The sequence below is a fragment of the Notamacropus eugenii genome, chromosome X (assembly GCF_028372415.1).
Source record: "Notamacropus eugenii isolate mMacEug1 chromosome X, mMacEug1.pri_v2, whole genome shotgun sequence".
Classification (NCBI taxonomy): Eukaryota; Metazoa; Chordata; class Mammalia; order Diprotodontia; family Macropodidae; genus Notamacropus; species Notamacropus eugenii.
Window position 1 is genome coordinate 22694525 of NC_092879.1, and position 17771 is coordinate 22712295.

A 17771-nucleotide genomic window follows, 5' to 3' on the forward strand; every position below is an offset into this window, starting at 1 on the left:
ATTTTTTATTCTCTTCAGGTCAAAGGAATTCGGTTCCAAACATCAATTTTGGATCTATCCATTAGGCTTAGTTCCACCCTACTAAACCCCAGGTCTATGTACCATACTTCCTTCACAGTGGTATCTTTTCTGTTTTTTAAAACAGATTTCATGATGTTGTTTCCCCCACCCTTTTCAGCAGAGAAATCTCTCTTTTCTCTCTCTCTGTATAGCAAATCTCCCCATGCCTCAGGCCACATCTAGTCTTTCACATTCCCCACCCTCTTCCATCTAAACCCTAACAGACGGGACATGGGTAGTTAAAGAACTCAAAGCTGGTTAAGAAAGCATCTTTCTCTCATCTTCTGCCTTTGAGTCTGCTCTGACCCCAGACTCTATTTAAGCCACTACCCAACTATGACCTCTGTCAATATTGGGAACATTACCCTAGGGAGTTTGGATTGGCCATGGGTGACTAATTTTTTAGAAACAAATTACACCCCAACACAGAAAGCATACATACATTAGTATGTCTACGTGCCCACACAGTATGTACCATATGGACACATATGCATATATGTAAAGAATATAAACACACGTATACCATAATACATTGATCATATATATACATGAATGTACAGTATATGTAAAAGGTACCTGTGTTAAGTATTATGAAATGTCTAAATTCATACACTGCATATACAGTGTATAAACAGATACACATGCCCGGCTTTAATATATTATATATGTATATATATATACATATACACACTAAACATATCATATACAAGTACAGACACATAAGCACACCTTTCTGCACACCAACAGGATATACAGGCTATTAGAGACACATTCTTGTCAGTATCTTCCCTCTCTAGTTTAAGCTTGCAAGCTGATTGGACAGAGATGGTGCTTTTCTCTTTTTCTCTGTTCTGTATTATGGCCGATACCCGAATCATGCTCATTGAATACTATAAGCACAAATGTACTTGATCCATAACATGTACATTAACAGCTCCTGTTCCTCAATCTCTACGTGTGGGGACTGAAATCTTGGGAGAAATGTGGCAAACACAAACAATTGTGCTCTTGTACTTTGCCGCTCTCGGCTAGACACTTAAGAACCCTGGGCATTCGAGGAAGCGGAGGTGGCTTATCATTATGTGCTCTTGGGCGTGTGTATACTCAGCATTCTATTTCCTCGGAAATACCTGCAGACCATTAAGGCTGATAAAACCATCTAGCCTAGCCCCAGAGGGAAACTTGCTCTTTGTGGGTTGGAGCGAAGAGGAGTCGGTGTGTCCTTGTCATCCTGGCTAGCCTGTGTCTTTATTTATTACTTATTCTCATTTCTTCTTTCTCCCCTCTAGGTAAGAGTGCCTTCCCCACACGTTGGGTGACACATTGTGTGTGTGTGTGTGTGTGTGTGTGTGTGTGTGTGTGTGTGTGTGTGTGTGTGTGTGTGTGTGAAGGTGTGGGGGGGGTTGCTGGGAAATGAACTCGTTGCTATGCAACCATCCCCATCCTGCCCTGGCTTCCCATTTTCAGTTGGACCTCTTACTCCGTGCTCCCCAATCCTAAAGTGAATGTTCTTTAGCAAGGGCCCATTAATCCATGCCCATATCGGACAATCCACGCGCCCCGCGTGGTTTTGTTTCAAGGCTCCCGCACAGATGCCCAAAATGATGCCCCCTTCTTCCACTTAGACGGTGGCATCCCACCCCACAACTTCTGCGGGATTTCTGATAAACTGCACTAGAATTCTAGGCCTTCACCCCTCCCGAACCCCGACTGGGCCCAGTTTGACTCCCCCTCCTCATCTCCCCGGGAGCTCCCCCCGGCCCAGACCCCTTACCTGCAGCATCACTTTGTACTGCTCCTCTGGCTTCTGGACCACACACATGTTACATCCCATGGTGCCAGCCGGGGGATGGGGTGGGGAGGGAGGTTGGGGGGCGGCTGGCGGCTGGCGGCGGGCAGGCGACTCCGGGGCTCACTGGTCCAGCCGCAGGGCTGGTGGGGAGCCGGGGGCTCCCGGGCCGCCGGGCGGGGGGGCCATGGCGCGGCTCGGGGGCGGGGCCGCGCTCAGCGGGGGAGGGGGGCGCGCCCCTGGCCCCTCCTCCCAGGCGTGCTGCGCGGGCCGCAGCCCAGCCAGGGGGGCATGCTCCCCTGGCCCTCGTGGAGGGGCCGAGCGCGAGGAGAGGGGCTCGAGGCCCAAGGGAGGGAGGACGAGAGGGCAGGCGGGCGGGCCGAAACGAGTGTTGCCTAGCAACGGCCGCCCCCTCCCTGCCTGAGCAGACGGACCCAAGGGCGGGTTGGCAGGGGCCCTCCCAAGAGGGCTCCTGCCCGCGTCCGCCGGCACCGCCTTGACCCGGCTCGGCCCGGTCCGGCTGGTCCCGCCACGCAGCAGGAGGCGGCGGCGAAGGCAACGTCTCCGACAGCCCAGCGCCTCGCCTGCGCTCCGGCCGCCCCGTCTCCCCCGCCCTCTCTCCTCCTCTCTCCCTGACTGTAGGGCGCTCGCCAGCCGAGGGGGAGGGGGAGCAGCGCGCAGGCGCACTCCGAGTCCGGGAGGGGAGGGGGAGATGGTGGGGTGGAGAAAGACACCTGGAGCCCCTTTCGACCTGGGGTGGGGGTGGGGGGTGGGCTGCTCTCTGCTTCCCGCCTGGCTTGTAACCCTACTGGCGCTCACGCCCTGCCCTCGCCCTTTCTGTAGCACCCCCGACGGCGTGAAGGGGTGGAGGGTAGTGTCTCAGTGCACCCACCCCGCCTGTGCAAGGCGGACCTGGGGGAGAGGGCACCACCTCCTGAGATCGATCCCTCGTGCTTCCCCCGCCCCCTGCTCCCCAATCTCCTTTACTGTCTTCGATGAAAGGAGTCTGGAAACTAGGGGAGTCGAGGGGCCACTAGGAACCCTGTTTCTGGTCTGGCTTTGGGTCCCCCACCGTTCCCAGCTATAATCTCTCTGTCTCAGCTTCTCCCCGTCGACATCTCTCCTCTCTCTTGCCTGCCTTTCTTCTTCTACATAACTGCTCCTTCCCTCAGCATCCCTGATTCATTGCCTTGGCTGATGGGTTGTCATTTTTTTTCTTCTCTAAGAACTTGCGTCTATGCGCTCCCCACCCCCACCCCCAGCCGGGGGAGGTAGGTAGACAGGGCAAGGATAGTCATCTGTCCCATTTTTGTTTGGACCAGCCCTGTGATGTCCTTTGGAGAAAAAGCTCCCTCGAACCAGTGCAACTCCAGCCTTACGGAGTTGCCTTTACGGGTGAGAAATGGGAAGTTCTTAAAACGAGAAGTGACTTAGGCAGCCGTGGTCACTCCAAGAACAGTGCGTTGCACTAGATCAGTCACTTCATTGAACCCTGGAATGGCATATCAGGCCTTCAAAAGGTTCGAACGAAAGCTTTGGAGTCAATCCGCCCCCCACCCCACCCCCCAAGGTACCTCAACTCCCTTTCCATGAGGGAATCCTAAGGGAATCAGTCCAGACTAAGCCATCTGAAAAGTACGCTTCTAGAGCAGAAACTGGGAGATGGCCAATAGAGACTACAAAAGCTGAGTTATGTAACTCTAGGAGTCAGGAGGCCTGAGTTCTAACTTTGGCTTAAACTAATGTTACCTTGAGCAAGGCATTTAACCTCACTGAACCTCAGTTTCCACCTTTGTAAAATCGACAATATGGCCTCTGAAGGAGGTCCTTTCCAGCTCTAAATCCAGCTCTAAATCCCTAAGAGTCAGTTTATTCCCTTCGCTGGGACTGTTTTCTTTTCGGTATAATGAGAGGGTTGTGCCTCCTTACAGAAAGGATGCAGCCCATAGAAAGAGACATTTTGGACATGACCACCTCCTGGATTTGTTACAGGAATCTTTCTTTGGTTTTAATGTGAGGGAGAGTCAAGGTTAGCAATTCCACCTAAAAGAGGGCCATTGAAACATTTTTTTAAAACAAAAAATAAAAGGAAAAAACACAGACAAGTTCTGAAAGTAACACATGAAGTTAGTATATGGTGTTTTGCTTTTAAAGCAAGTGGTATGAAATGGAGACTCAGTTTCATATACAAGCTTCTTTTTCTGCTCTGCTGTGTATATGGAAATATTTGGAGGGGGAGTTGGGGTGTTTAAGTTCAGAATAAAAAAATAAAATTCATGAAAGAAGTAAAATGAGAAGGTTGGAGTAGTTAGACTCCAAGGTCTTATCCACCTCATCACTCACCGAAAATTTCTCTCTTCAAAGAGATCTTTTCATTGTCAGATCCCATGGCCTTTTTACTAAACTGCTTGTCTTTTTTTGAGTCCTCTGTAGTATTTAATGATGTTGACTACCCTCTATTCCTGGATACTCTCTCTTTTGGAAGTTTTCATGATACTTTTCTCTCTTGGTTCTTCTACCTGACTGTTTCCTATCTATTTGCTGGATCACAATCCGTATCCCACTCCTTAATTGTGGGTGTACTTGTGTCCTGGGCCTTCCCCTCTCTTTTGAAGACTTCATCAGCTCCTCTACCATCTCTGTATAGATAATTGCAAGTCCTAAATACATCCAACCCTAATCTCTCTCTTAAACTCCATTTTCGCGTTACCAATCACCTTTTGTACATTTCAAACTCAGTGTTCTGTAGACATCTCAAACTCAACATATCCCCCCCAAAACCTCAATTTCTTTTCCCTCCCCCCAAAAATCCACTTATGCACCACCATCAATGCCATTTTTCAGGTTCACAGCCTCAGTCATCCTTAACTCTTCACTCTCACCCAGCCCACTGTCCAGTCCATTGCCACGTCTTGCCAAGTCTACCTCCACATTTCCCTTTTCTCCATTTACACAGCCATCACTCTAATTCAAGCCCTCATCGCTTGTTGCCTGGACTATTGTAAGAGTCTCCTTATTGTTCTCCTTATTTCCAGTTCCTTTTTTTCTCCAATCCATCCTCCATAGAGCTGCCTAAGTGATTTTCCTAAAGTACAGATCAGATCTGCATCATCCTCTTGCTCCATAAATTCCACTAGTTTCCTGCTGCCCATTGGATCAAACAAAATCCTCTGTTTGGTGATTAAAGCCCTTTAGATCTGGCCCCAAACCCACCATTCCAGGCTTATTACACATTACGCCTATTTACGCACTCCCCTCGGTGAACTGGGCTTCTTCACACACAGCATTCATTCTATCTTCTGTCTTCAGGCTTCACGACTTTTCTCCCATGTCACCTCCTGCTTGAGACCTTTTCTGTTTTCCCCAGCTTCTTGTGTTTCCCTTCAAAAAATTCCTTTGCATTTATTCTGTAGAGTAGGATATTTGTATATGTTTTGCATTTATTTCTATGTGTACATGGGATCTTCCCAATAGAATCTAAGTTCCTTGAGGGCAGGGACTATTTCATTTTCATCTGCACATAGTAGATAGCTATGATAGCTTGATGTCTTGGCTTGACTTCTCTCCCCAGCACTGAGCATAGCATCTGGCCCACAGCAGCAACTTAAGTGTTTGTTGATTTATCAAGTGCCAAGAGTAGCACAGGATAAGAAAAGGTAAGTGAGTCTATACTGTTGGAGGAAGTACTGGCCCACCCCTACCCCCAAGCAAAGGAAACCAAGATCCCTTGAAGGATGGAAATGGAGTATACTTGTGGTCTGCCTTGTGTGTCTGAGAGTGATGGAAGGGCAAGAGGCATGGACCTGCAGCTCATGCTCCTGGGAGACAAGGGCAATGGAAGAAGAGGATCAGGGGTACTTGTTCTTAGGTTCTTAAGCCAAGGGGTAGAGAAAGGTCTGAAAACCTAGAGGAAACCAGAGTGCCCTGGAAGAATCTGAATGGGATGCGACCTCCTGGGGAGCTGAGGTCCTTAGGAACCACAAACGAAAGCTGTTCCTGTCCCCACCCCCTCATGCTCCACCTCAGAACAGAGGGGCCTTTTGGGAACTTCCCTCAAAGCCACTCTCCATCTTGGGCTGATTTCTGGGTTTCTATCCTGGGGGCCAGGTAGTCATTGTGGGGGCAGGTGGGGGTAGGGAATTGGAAGGTTTGTGTCTTAGACTAAAGGAGAAGAGATATATGATGCAAGGGGATGTTCTGCAGAGTTTCAGTACCTTTGGGTAGGGAATGAGTGATCTGTCTTCTTAAACAATTACTAAATGTCCACCTATTTCTTCCCTCCAAGCTCTAAGGTTAGGTTGAGACCTGCCCCTAGGCTCACTGCACAGAGTCCTGGATGAGGCACAGCCCAGGTGGGAGTCCAGGGCAGGAGGGGCAAACATCAAAGATGGGAAAAAAGGAGGCCTTGAGGGGAAAGCAGATGAGGATGGGCTGATGGTGGGGGTTACGGAAGGGATATGGAGATTATAGATATGATAGAAGAGGGGACCTAAGGGGCCAGGGGAGGGGGAAGTAGGCTCCCAGCTGCTTGGAAATTCTGAGCAGGTGCCCTCCCAGGCTCTGTGGCGCCTCAGCAGAAGCCCTGTTCCCCTCATCAGTCTCAGAAAGTGGGATTAGCTGGAGCTGGGAAAAAAGAAAGAAAGAAGAAATCAAAAGCTCCAGCTGCTTGAAGCTGACAGCCCAGGGCTTTCAGGCCTTCAAACTTACAAGTGGGGATAGCAAAAACCAAGAAGGAGGGGGGCTAGCAGCAAGCCTAGAGTCAATGAGGGTGGTAGGATCAGGGCCAATCTGGAGCTTCTGCTGTAACCAAAGGATGGACAGCAGAGCAGAGGCCAATTGACCAGAGGCCACAGCAAGAGGTAACATGAAGAAAGTAAGCTAAGCCATGTCACCGTGTCCTGGCATGCCAGGAAAGGAGGTTTGAGGGAGTTCTCCAGTGACTCCAAAGTCCAGCTGTCTCTCTCTCTCTGTCTCTTTGTGTCTCTCTCCCTCTCTCTTTCTGTCTCTCTCTGTCTGTGTGTGTGTGTGTGTGTGTGTGTATCTGTCTCTCTTTCTCTCTCCCTCTCTCTCTCTTTCCAGGAAGTTGAGGCACACCATGGGCAAAGGGAGATGGGAGGGAATGACAACATGATGAAATTCAGAATGCGGGCCTAGGTTGGGTTGTCTTTTTCCTGAATGTAACAGCATGGTACAGTGAAAGTAATACTGGAATTGGACATTGAAGACCTGGGTCTGAGAGCCTATTATATGCCTGGGGGCAAGGCATTTTACTTCATCTTTAAAATGAGGGGGCATCAAGTCATAGATTCTTAGAACTAAGAGGGTCCTTGGACATCACTCCAACTCCTTTTATTTCACAGAGGAAGAAAGGCTCACAGGTAGCAAATCAACAGATTTGAACTCAGAGCCAGGTCTTGTTCCACTGGATCGCAATTATAATATAGAATCTACGATTCTCTTGTCATACTCCCTTCCTTTGACCTGAAATGAAGAGCCCTGAGCTCTTGGCTTGAACAGTAAAGAAGTAACAACAGTTCCTTGAGAACAGAACAAATACCAGCCAGGGTCACCCTTCCTGGGTGGGGTCCTGGGGCAAAGGGCTCATCCTTCACTCACACACTTTGATATTCAGATGAAATCAGGAGAAAATAATCAAAGACTGCCTTGAAAAGGAGTGAGTGAGTAGACCTGGAAGGAAAGTCAAGGAGCCTGAGTTTGGGTCTTTGACACCACTTCAGGCTATTTTCCCATCCTTCACCCTCAGACGGCCAAACTCCTCGCGAAAACCTCCACCACTGTAGCCTCTCTTTGCCCACCTCTATTCTAAACCTAAGTGCTTAATAACTATTTATTGATTAGTTCAAAGAATATGAACAGGTAGTTCCCAATGGAAGAAATTTAAACTATCAAAAGTCATATAAAAATGCTCTAAATCACCAAGAGAAATGAAAATTAAAACAACACTGAGGTTGTTTTAATTAAATTTATTTTACATTAAATTTAAAATTAATTTAATTAAAACATCCATCAGATTGGAAAAGTTGAGAAAACAGTAAATGGCAAATGCTGGAGGGGATGTGGGAAAACAGGTATACCAAAGTACTCTTGGTAGAGTTGTGAACTGGTCCAGCCATTCTGGAAAGCAATATGGAACTATCCCCAAACAATACCACAACTAGGTCTATACTCCAAAGAGATCAAAGAAAAAGGAATAAGGTTCATGTGTATACCAGTATTTATGACAGCTCTTTTTGTGGTGTCAAAGAATTGGAAACCAAGGGAATGCCCAACATTTGGAGATGGGCTAAACAAGTTATGACATATGAATATGATGTGACACTATTATGCTTTAAGAGCTGATGAAGGCGATTGTTTCAGAGTGACCTGGGAAAACCTGTATGAACTGATGCAGAGTGAAGTAAACACGACTTGGAAAGCAATTCATACAATAACAATTGTAAAGACAAGTTTGAAAGACTTAGGAACTCTGATCAAAACAAAGGTCAACCTCAATTAGAGATGATAAAACATGCTACCTATCTCTTGATAGAGAAGTAATAGACTCAGAGTACACACTGAGATATATGTGCATATATACACACATATATAGCTAATACAGGAATTTGTTCTGCTTGATATATTTGTACAAGGATTTTGTTTTTTCTTGCTTTCTCAGTGTGTATGTGTGTGTGTGTGTGTGTGTGTGTGTGTGTGTGTGTGTGTGTGTGTGTGTTAGGGGAGGGGTTAGGAGAGGGAGATTAGAGATCTTTGTGAAAATAAAATTGAGTTTTTAAAATATATGTTCTCTCCAAGGGAACCAAGGATTTCCTCATGGCTGAATCCAGTAGCTTCTCTCAGTCCTAATCTTTTTTGGTCTCTCTATACCTTTTGAGAATGTCAGCTACTCCTTCCTCATGGATACTCTATTCCATTGACTCCCAATACACTGCTATCTCCCAATTCAAGTCCTACCTGTCTAAACTTTTCTTTGCAGCCTTCTTTGTTGACTCATCACCCATAGCCTACTCCTACCCCAACCAACTTTCACAGAGTGCTGTCCTTGACCTCTTATTTTCCCACTCCACACCCTCCTCTGCTGACTTTATTGGCTCCATCTCTATGAAGATGACTCTCAGAGCTGCATATCCAGCCCTCAGCTCTTTCATGAACTGAATACCTCATTGTTAATCACCTCTTGGACAGCTCCATCCGAGAAGCAGAGAGTATAGTAGACAATGGGCTGGACTTGAAGCCTAGGAGACCTGGGTTTGAATCCCATCTCAGGCACTCATTAGCTGTGTGCCCCAGGATGAGTTATTCCCCTCTCTGGACCTCAATTTCCTCACCTGTAAAATGAGGAGGATGCAGGTGAACTTAATTTTCCAGGCTTCTTCTACCTCGAAATCTATGAGCTGATTGATCCTTTGGTGCCTTATCCTTATCTCAAGCTCTACATATCCGAAAAGAAACTGACCACCTTTCTCCTTGTGAACACTGCTCCTATAATATCCCTGTTCACAAATGTTGACAACCTCAGCATCAGCCTTCTCTAACCTATACAATCACACATTCAAGCTTATTGATTCTACCTCTAGGACCTCTTTCATTAATTCTTCTTTGGCTACTCACACAGCCTCTACCTTTGTTCAGAATCTTCCTACTTTACCCCTCACACCTCTCCCCTAGGCTGTTACAATAGCCTCTGAGTTGGTCTCCCTGCCTCCAATGAATATCTTCCTCCAATCCATCTTCTATATGACTGCCAAAACCCTCTTTCTTTTTTAAAATTAATTTATTTATTTTTAGTTTTCAACATTCACTTGCATAAGATTTTGAGTTTCACAATTGGGGGGCGGAGCCAAGATGGCGAAGTAGAAAGACGCACATACACATAGCTCCGAACCCACAAACCACAGAATGGCTAGAGGGGACCAAGCCAGGGTGAATTCTGCACCCAGAGACCACGGAATATTGGAGCGAGGGAGATTTCTGCTCCGGAGAGACCTGCAAACCCCTCTCGCGGGGGGTCCTTCACGCCGTGGACTGGGCGCCGGGATGGGAAGCAGAGTGCAGCCCTGCCGTGGCCACGACACCGAGAGGAAAAGATCCGAGAGGGCTACGGGGACGGGATCTCCAGCGGCCACGCGGGTCCCCCCACCCACAGAGGGACCTGCAAACCTCTCGCAAAAGGTCCGTCGCGCTGCAGACGCGGAGCCCAGCCTGGACCTGCGCGGCGGCGGCAGCGGCGGCTCCGAGAGGCACAGATCTGAGAAGGCTCCAGAGACGGGATCTTCAGCGGCGGCACAAGCCCCCCCACCAACAGGTGACTGACGGGGGTAGGTGAGAGAGTCTCTTTGGCGGGTTGAGAGGGGAGTGGGGTGCCCCCATGGCTCGGGCCCCCCCAGGAGATAGAAGCTGAGAGGCGGCTGCAGACAGGGGCTCCCCAAACGGGCGGGAGCCTGGATCCATTGTGGAAGGTCTGTGCATAAACCCCCTGAGGGAACTGAGACAGAGAGGCGGCCCTGACCCTGACCTCAGCACCTGAACTTAATTTAACACTGAATAGCAGCCCTGCCCCCGCCAAAAATCCTAAGGCGGGAAGCAGCATTTGAATCTCAGTCCCCAAACGCTGGCTGGGAGGACCAGGAGGCCAGGTGGGTGTGAGGAGAACATTCAGAGGTCAGGCCACTGGTTGGAGAGAATGCCAAGAAAAGGGAAAAGAAATAAAACTATTGAAGGGTACTTTATCGGAGAAAAGACACTTCCTCCCTTCCTTTCTGATGGGGAGGAACAATGCTTGCCATCAGGCAAAGACACAGAAATCGAGGATTCTGTGTCCCAGCCCACCCAATGGGCTCGGGCCATGGAAGAGCTCAAGAGGAATTTTGAAAATCAAGTTAGAGAGGTGGAGGAAAGACTGGGAAGGGAAATGAGAGGGATGAGGGAGAAGCATGAAAAGCAGATCAGCTCCCTGCTAAAGGAGAACCAAAAAAATCTTGAAGAAATTGGCACCTTGAGAACTAGCCTAACTCAGCTGGCAAGGGAGGTGCAAGGGGCCAATGAGGAGAAGAATGCTTTCAAAAGCAGAATTAACAAAATGGAAAAGGAGATTCAAAAGCTCACTGAAGAAAATAGATCTTTCAAAACTGGAATGGTACGGATGGACGCTAAGGACTTTATGAGAAAGACAGATATCTCAGAACATACCGCGCAGATTCGAAAAATGGAAGATAATGTGAAATATCTTATTGGAAAAACAACTGACCTGGAAAATAGAATCAGGAGAGACAATGTAAAAATTCTGGGACTACCTGAAAACCATGATCAAAAGAAGAGCCTAGACATCATCTTCCATGAAATTATCAAGGAAAACTGCCCTGAGATTCTAGAACCAGAAGGCAAAATAAATATTCAGGGAATCCGCAGAACACCACATGAAAGAGATCCAAAAAGAGAAACTCCTAGGAGCATTGTGGCCAAATTCCAGAATTCCCAGGTGAAAGAGAAAATATTGCAAGCAGCTAGAAAGAAACAATTCAAGTATTGTGGAAATACAACCAGGATAGCACAAGATCTGGCACCCTCTACATTGAGCGATAGAAGGGAATGGAATAGGATATTCCAGAAGTCAAAGGAACTAGGACTGAACCCAAGAATCACCTACCCAGCAAAACTGAGTATAATACTTCAGGAGAAAAAATGGTCTTTCAATGAAATAGAGGACTTTCAAATTTTCCTGATGAAAAGACCAGAGCTGGAAAGAAAATTTAACTTTCTAACACAAGAATGAAGAGAACCATGAAAAGGCGAACAGCAAAGAGAAGTCATAAGGGACTTACTAAAGTTGAACTGTTTACATTCCTACATGGAAAGACAATATTTATAATTCTTGAAACATTTCAGTATCTGGGCACTGGGTGGGAGTACACACACACACACATGCACACACGCACACATACATAGGGACAGAGTGCACAGAGTGAATTGAAGAGGATGGGATCATATATTTAAAAAAAAATGAAATCAAGCAGTGAGAGAGAAATATTGGGAGGAGAAAGGGAGAAGTGATATGGGGCAAATTATCTCTCATAAAAGAGGCAAGCAAAAGACTTATTAGTGGTGGGATAAAGAGGGGAGGTGTTGGGACTGGAAGCTCAATTCCGTGTGGACAGTCTCGGGCAGGTAAAAGTGGGACTTCTAAATCTTAGAGTCTTACGAGGCCCTCCATGAACAGCGGGGGTTCGAGAAGGTCAGACCGAGCTAGCTCGGCTAGCTCGGGTATTTCCGCCTCTCCCCCGGAGATACCTGATGGGTGGAGTCTCCCTGCCCTCGAGGTCGTCCCGGATTGGAGCACACCTAGTTACCTAACAGCATGGTATTGAGATGCAAACTGTGTGGCTGAAGATTAAGTAGGATTGAGGAAGCCAGAAAGCTCTTAGCACGTGTGGAGCCAAAGAGAAAAGTAGGGCTCCGCTTCTTTTCTTTCCTCTCTCCCCTCCCCCTCTCTCCCCCGCTTGTACTTCTACTTCCATTCCCTTAAGCTTAGCCTTCTTAGGAAATCTCCCCCTCTTCGTCCTAAGAAAGAAGAGCCCCTGCACTTGTAACCGAAACCCTGTAATAAAGCTCAACCCCTGTTTGACTCTGGAACGTCCTTTCTCTCATATGTGCATCCGGCGTGGCCAGCCGAAGACCTGGACAGGTAAGAAAGACTCGGGTAGCCCAATACAGGCCTCTAGGCTTGGCAGTTGGCGCCCCAACAGGGATTGGGAGCGTAGATAATCCTGGGTGCTTTTGGGGTACACCCGGAAGGGGCTGTGAAAGAAGCGAGTCCCGAATCCTAGATTCGGAAGGAGAGAAAGGGGAGAGAAGCTTCCCAAACCCCTGGGAAAAGGGCAGGGATGAGGAATCAATTGCCAGTAATAAAGCCAGAGGAACAGGAGGTCTGGGCTGAGACACTTCACAGGGAAGGCAGGGAGGCGGGGGTCACAATAGAGTTAAACGACCTCCGAGAATTTTGTAAGGAAGGGCCGGAGAGGCCAGGGCGGGATTGGAATAAGAGTGGAAGCGGAGAGAGGGGAGGGGAGGACCCAGGCAAGCGGAAAGTTAAGGAGCGTAAAGAAAAAATAGACCCGGAGCTCCATCTAGCGGATGGAAAAGGCGAGGCAGGGGAGAATACGCCGTGCCTTCCCTCCGCGCCTCCTTATAACCTGCTCCATTGGTCAGACAGTTCAGGGCCACAGTCCAGTTTGGAAAAAGGAATAAGAAAGGCTATAGAGAATGGAGAAGATGTAGGGACATTTCCTGTGTTAGAAATAGCGGACCCCAGTGTCCCCGGTGGCGTTCAAAGGAGCCACATACCCATAGAGTGGAAGAGAGTGGCAACTCTTAAAGAGGCTTGTACCAAGCATGGCCCTAATTCACCCTTTGTTATAGCCATGCTTGAAACTCTCAGCGGTCAGTTCATTCTGACTCCTAATGACTGGAAGAGCTTAGCCAGAGCCTGCCTTACCCCTGGGCAGAAAGAAATAAGTACAGGGAGGGGCCAGGATCAGCTTCCCATAGCTATTGCCCTTCCCTTAAGGCACTGGAAGCTCAAAGAAAGCCAGAGACCAGTGTGGGGAATAGGAGGGTGCCAAAATACCTTAGAGACAATGCACCCAGTAAAGTGGGAGGCAGAGGATCGCCAAAGGACCGTATGGCCGTTGGTGATTCCAGGACTTAGTTTTAACATCTGGGGCAGGGACATTATGAGCCGCCTCGGGATGAAGCTATCAAATTTTTAGTAAGGGCCATTGCAGTTGCACTGGAGTCCCCACCCTTGAATTGGAAGTCAGACACCCCGATTTGGGCCCTGACTCCAGAAAAACTCCAGGCACTATGACTATTGGTTAAGGAGCAATTAGCACCCTGGAATGCTCCTGTGTTTGTTAAAAAGAAAAAATCTGGGAAAGTCAGGTTCCTTACAGATGTTAATGAAGCATTTGTAAGCACCTGGCAGCAGCTATACCTAAGTAAAGAGCCACTATGCATTCTTATCATCTTTACCTTAAAGGCGATCCTCGCTAAACAAAGAAGGGGAAAAGGTCGCCTAATACAATCAGAGCTAAGATCAAGAGGCCTAATACAATCAGAGCTAAGATCAAGAGGCCTGATACAATCAGAGCTTGATACAGCTGTCTCAAGGAGCGCACATACTACTCCAGCTATGAGACATTTTAAGATACTAATAGGGGGTCGAGGGTATGTTTGTGTCTCCACAGGAAAAGGTGATGCGTGGATTCCCATTAGAAGGATCCGTAGGTGGGAACCGAGGTCGGAGACGCAGGAGGCGGAGACCCCGGAGAGCCCAGAGACCCCGGAGAAGGATCATACACCACCTGAGCCTGCTGCTGACAGCTTTAACCTTGCTGCCCAGAGAGGAAGCAGCCCTCATCACAACCGCAGACACTGCTGCTGACAGTTTCCCATCTAGGCATCCTTTTTTCGCCAGCTGAATGAGGACTTTGATATCACAAACCCAGGACACTTGGGTGGGGAGGAGGTGACCAATTTTCCACCTGTATAGATCCATTTGCAAGATTAAGGGAGTGGTGACGTGTAAGGCGCCTACACCACCTGCTTCTCTTAAAATATGCTTTGGGATTTTAGTTGATTGCACTTCCCCTGTTGTAACTCAGCCATTTAGTTTCATCTTTGTTTTATTTGATGCCTCCCTTTGTCAGTTGTGCTAGCTGCAGATTTCTGTGTGAATGAAGTCTTGTTGTAAGGTACTCATATGCTAAAGGCCTTCCTAATCCACTCAGCCTCCAGCCCACTGTTTGCTCTAGAGCCAGGTGCGCTCCGCGCATAACAAAGAAGGGGATATGTTGGGACTGGAAGCTCAATTCCGTGTGGACAGTCTCGGGCAGGTAAAAGTGGGACTTCTAAATCTTAGAGTCTTACGAGGCCCTCCATGAACAGCGGGGGTTCGAGAAGGTCAGACCGAGCTAGCTCGGCTAGCTCGGGTATTTCCGCCTCTCCCCCGGAGATACCTGATGGGTGGAGTCTCCCTGCCCTCGAGGTCGTCCCGGATTGGAGCACACCTAGTTACCTAACAGCATGGTATTGAGATGCAAACTGTGTGGCTGAAGATTAAGTAGGATTGAGGAAGCCAGAAAGCTCTTAGCACGTGTGGAGCCAAAGAGAAAAGTAGGGCTCCGCTTCTTTTCTTTCCTCTCTCCCCTCCCCCTCTCTCCCCCGCTTGTACTTCTACTTCCATTCCCTTAAGCTTAGCCTTCTTAGGAAATCTCCCCCTCTTCGTCCTAAGAAAGAAGAGCCCCTGCACTTGTAACCGAAACCCTGTAATAAAGCTCAACCCCTGTTTGACTCTGGAACGTCCTTTCTCTCATATGTGCATCCGGCGTGGCCAGCCGAAGACCTGGACAGGTAAGAAAGACTCGGGTAGCCCAATACAGGCCTCTAGGCTTGGCAGGGAGGCAAGAGAAAAACATGAGGTCTACTCTCATCACATTCCACTAAAGGAAAGAATATAACGCACACTCATTTTGATAGGAAAACCTATCTCATAATACAGGAGAGTGGGGGACAGGGGCACAAGCAGGGTGGGGGGGAGGATGGAGGGGAGGGCATGGGGAGGAGAATGCAATACGAGGTCGACACTCATGGGGAGGGAAAGGACCATAAGAAAATAGAAGTAAAGGGGGACAGGATAGGATGGAGGGAAATATAGTTAGTCCTATACAACACAACTAGTATGGAAATCATTTGCAAAACTAAACAGATATGGCCTATATTGAATTGCCTGTCTTCCAAAGGGAAGGGGTGGGGAGGGAGGGAGCTAAAGAAGTTGGAACTCAAAGTGTTAGGACCAAATGTAATGTTCTTACCACTGGGTAACAAGAAATACAGGTTAAGGGGTCAAGAAAGCTATCTGGTCCTATAGGACAAAAGAGCACGGAGACAAGGGCAGGGAGGGAGGATAGAGGAGAGAGCAGATAGGTCACAGGGGCAATTAGAAAGCTCGGGTTTGGGGGGGGGAGGGGATAAAAGGGGAGAAAATTTGTAACCCAAAATTGTGTGAAAATAAATGTTAAAAGTTAAATAAAAAAAAAGTAATTGGAAAACGTTTAGCAAAGTAATAAAAATAATACAACACAGAAAAATAAAAAAAAATAAAAAAATAAAAAAAAAAAGATTTTGAGTTTCACATTTTCTCCCCCTCCCTCTCTCCCCTCTCCCCACTCCAAGATGTCATTCAATCTGATATAGGCTCTACATATACATTGATATTAAACATATTTTCACATTAGTCATGTTGTAAAGAAGAATTAGAACCAATGGGAAGAACCATGAGAAAGAAGAAACAAAATAAACAACAACAACAAAAGAAAGCAAATAGTATGCTTCGATCTCCATTCAGACTCCATAGTGCTTTTTCTGGATGCGGATAGCATTTTCCATCATGAGTCTTTTGGAATTTCTTAGAGCCTTGCATTAGAGAACAGCTAAGTCTATCAAAATCAGTCATCACACAACATTGCTGTTACCAAAACCCTCTTTCTAAGGCACAGTTCTGACCACACCACTCCCCTACTCAAAAGCCTTCTGTGACTTCTTATTGCCTCTCGGATAAAATACAAACTTAACCTAGAATTGAAGGCCTTCCATAATCTGGTTTCAACCTTCCATTATAGCCTTACTGGGAGTGCGCTTGTTTACAAATGTTAAAATATTCTTTAAAATGTTTAAAAACCAACTCAGAAAAAAGTACACTCGAAACACTTTTAATTTTAACCCACATTATTAACATTTTATTCATCACTTTCTTAAGTCTAGACAATCAACAAAACAATAAATCAAGCCCTATTTGTAACATTTGCTGATTTCCAAGATGTAAATGCTCACACTAAAAACTTAACATTTGGCACTCGTGAGCTGGTTCAAGCTGGCTCCAGCACACCTTTGGCCTTAACCCATATTACATCTTTACAATCCAACCAGACTTGACTATTAGGAAAGACAGTGACAAGTTAAGACCTAGAGAAGACCTTCTTTCTCCTGCTGTGCAGATTTGACTTCCATCTCCAACTGAGTCCTTTGCCTGCCTAATCTCAACCCCTGAAGGAAGAAGAGTTGGGAAGCAGGGCCTCCCATCTGATCATCTGACTGTGTGCCTTCCATTTCACTTTGCACTAATCTCCAAACTCTATTGGGAAGAAGAGTGGTACCCTCCACTCAATGATGAATGTTCTCACACATGGTCATACCCTTTGTATCCCAGTGACTCTGAACTGTGCATCATCATTCAAACCCATTCCCTACACCCCACCACCCAATTCCTAATTCCCATCCCTCTCAACCCTCCTACCCCAAAGTTTCAACCAAACACCACCCAGCCCTTCCATTGTGCCCTCTGGAATGCCTGTTCCATAGGCAACAAACCTCATCTTAACTCTTTTCCTCTTATTGAACTCCACCCCCCGCCGCCCATGACAGTTTCCTGGCAACCCTGTCCAGTACTGGCTGCATTTTTTTCACTCATTCTCCTCATCTCACTGGTTGAAGTGGGGAAGTTGGAAGACTCTTTGCTCTCTATTGCTACTTCCAGATTCTCCCCCACTTCCATCATTTAGTAACTTATCTTTCTTTCTTTCATATCTATTACTCAATCAAAATCCTTGTAGCAGTTGTCCACAGAGCCCTGGGTCACTCCCCTTGCTTCCTCCATGAGTCTGGTACTTGGTTTACAGTTTTTTTCCCTCCTCCCCAGTTTCTTCCCTCATACTAGAGGACTTCAATATACACGTTGACTTCTCATGCTAACCACTTAATTCCTCTACCTACTCATTTCCCATGAGCTATTCCTGCACCCCACCTCAGTCACACACAAAGTTTGTCATACCTTTGATCTTGCCATCACCCA

General features: G+C 47.2%; 1 protein-coding gene across 1 annotated transcript in view; it reads right to left on the reverse strand.

The window, feature by feature from the left end:
- Positions 1-1991, reverse strand: part of PDZD4 (PDZ domain containing 4) — a 32197-nt gene extending 30206 nt beyond the window's left edge. Inside the window, exon 1 of the mRNA XM_072627406.1 lies at positions 1835-1991. Coding sequence (XP_072483507.1) covers positions 1835-1894 — 60 coding nt within the window. The 5' untranslated portion in view covers positions 1895-1991. The remainder of the gene's footprint in view (positions 1-1834) is intronic.
- Positions 1992-17771: the final 15780 nt, after the last annotated feature.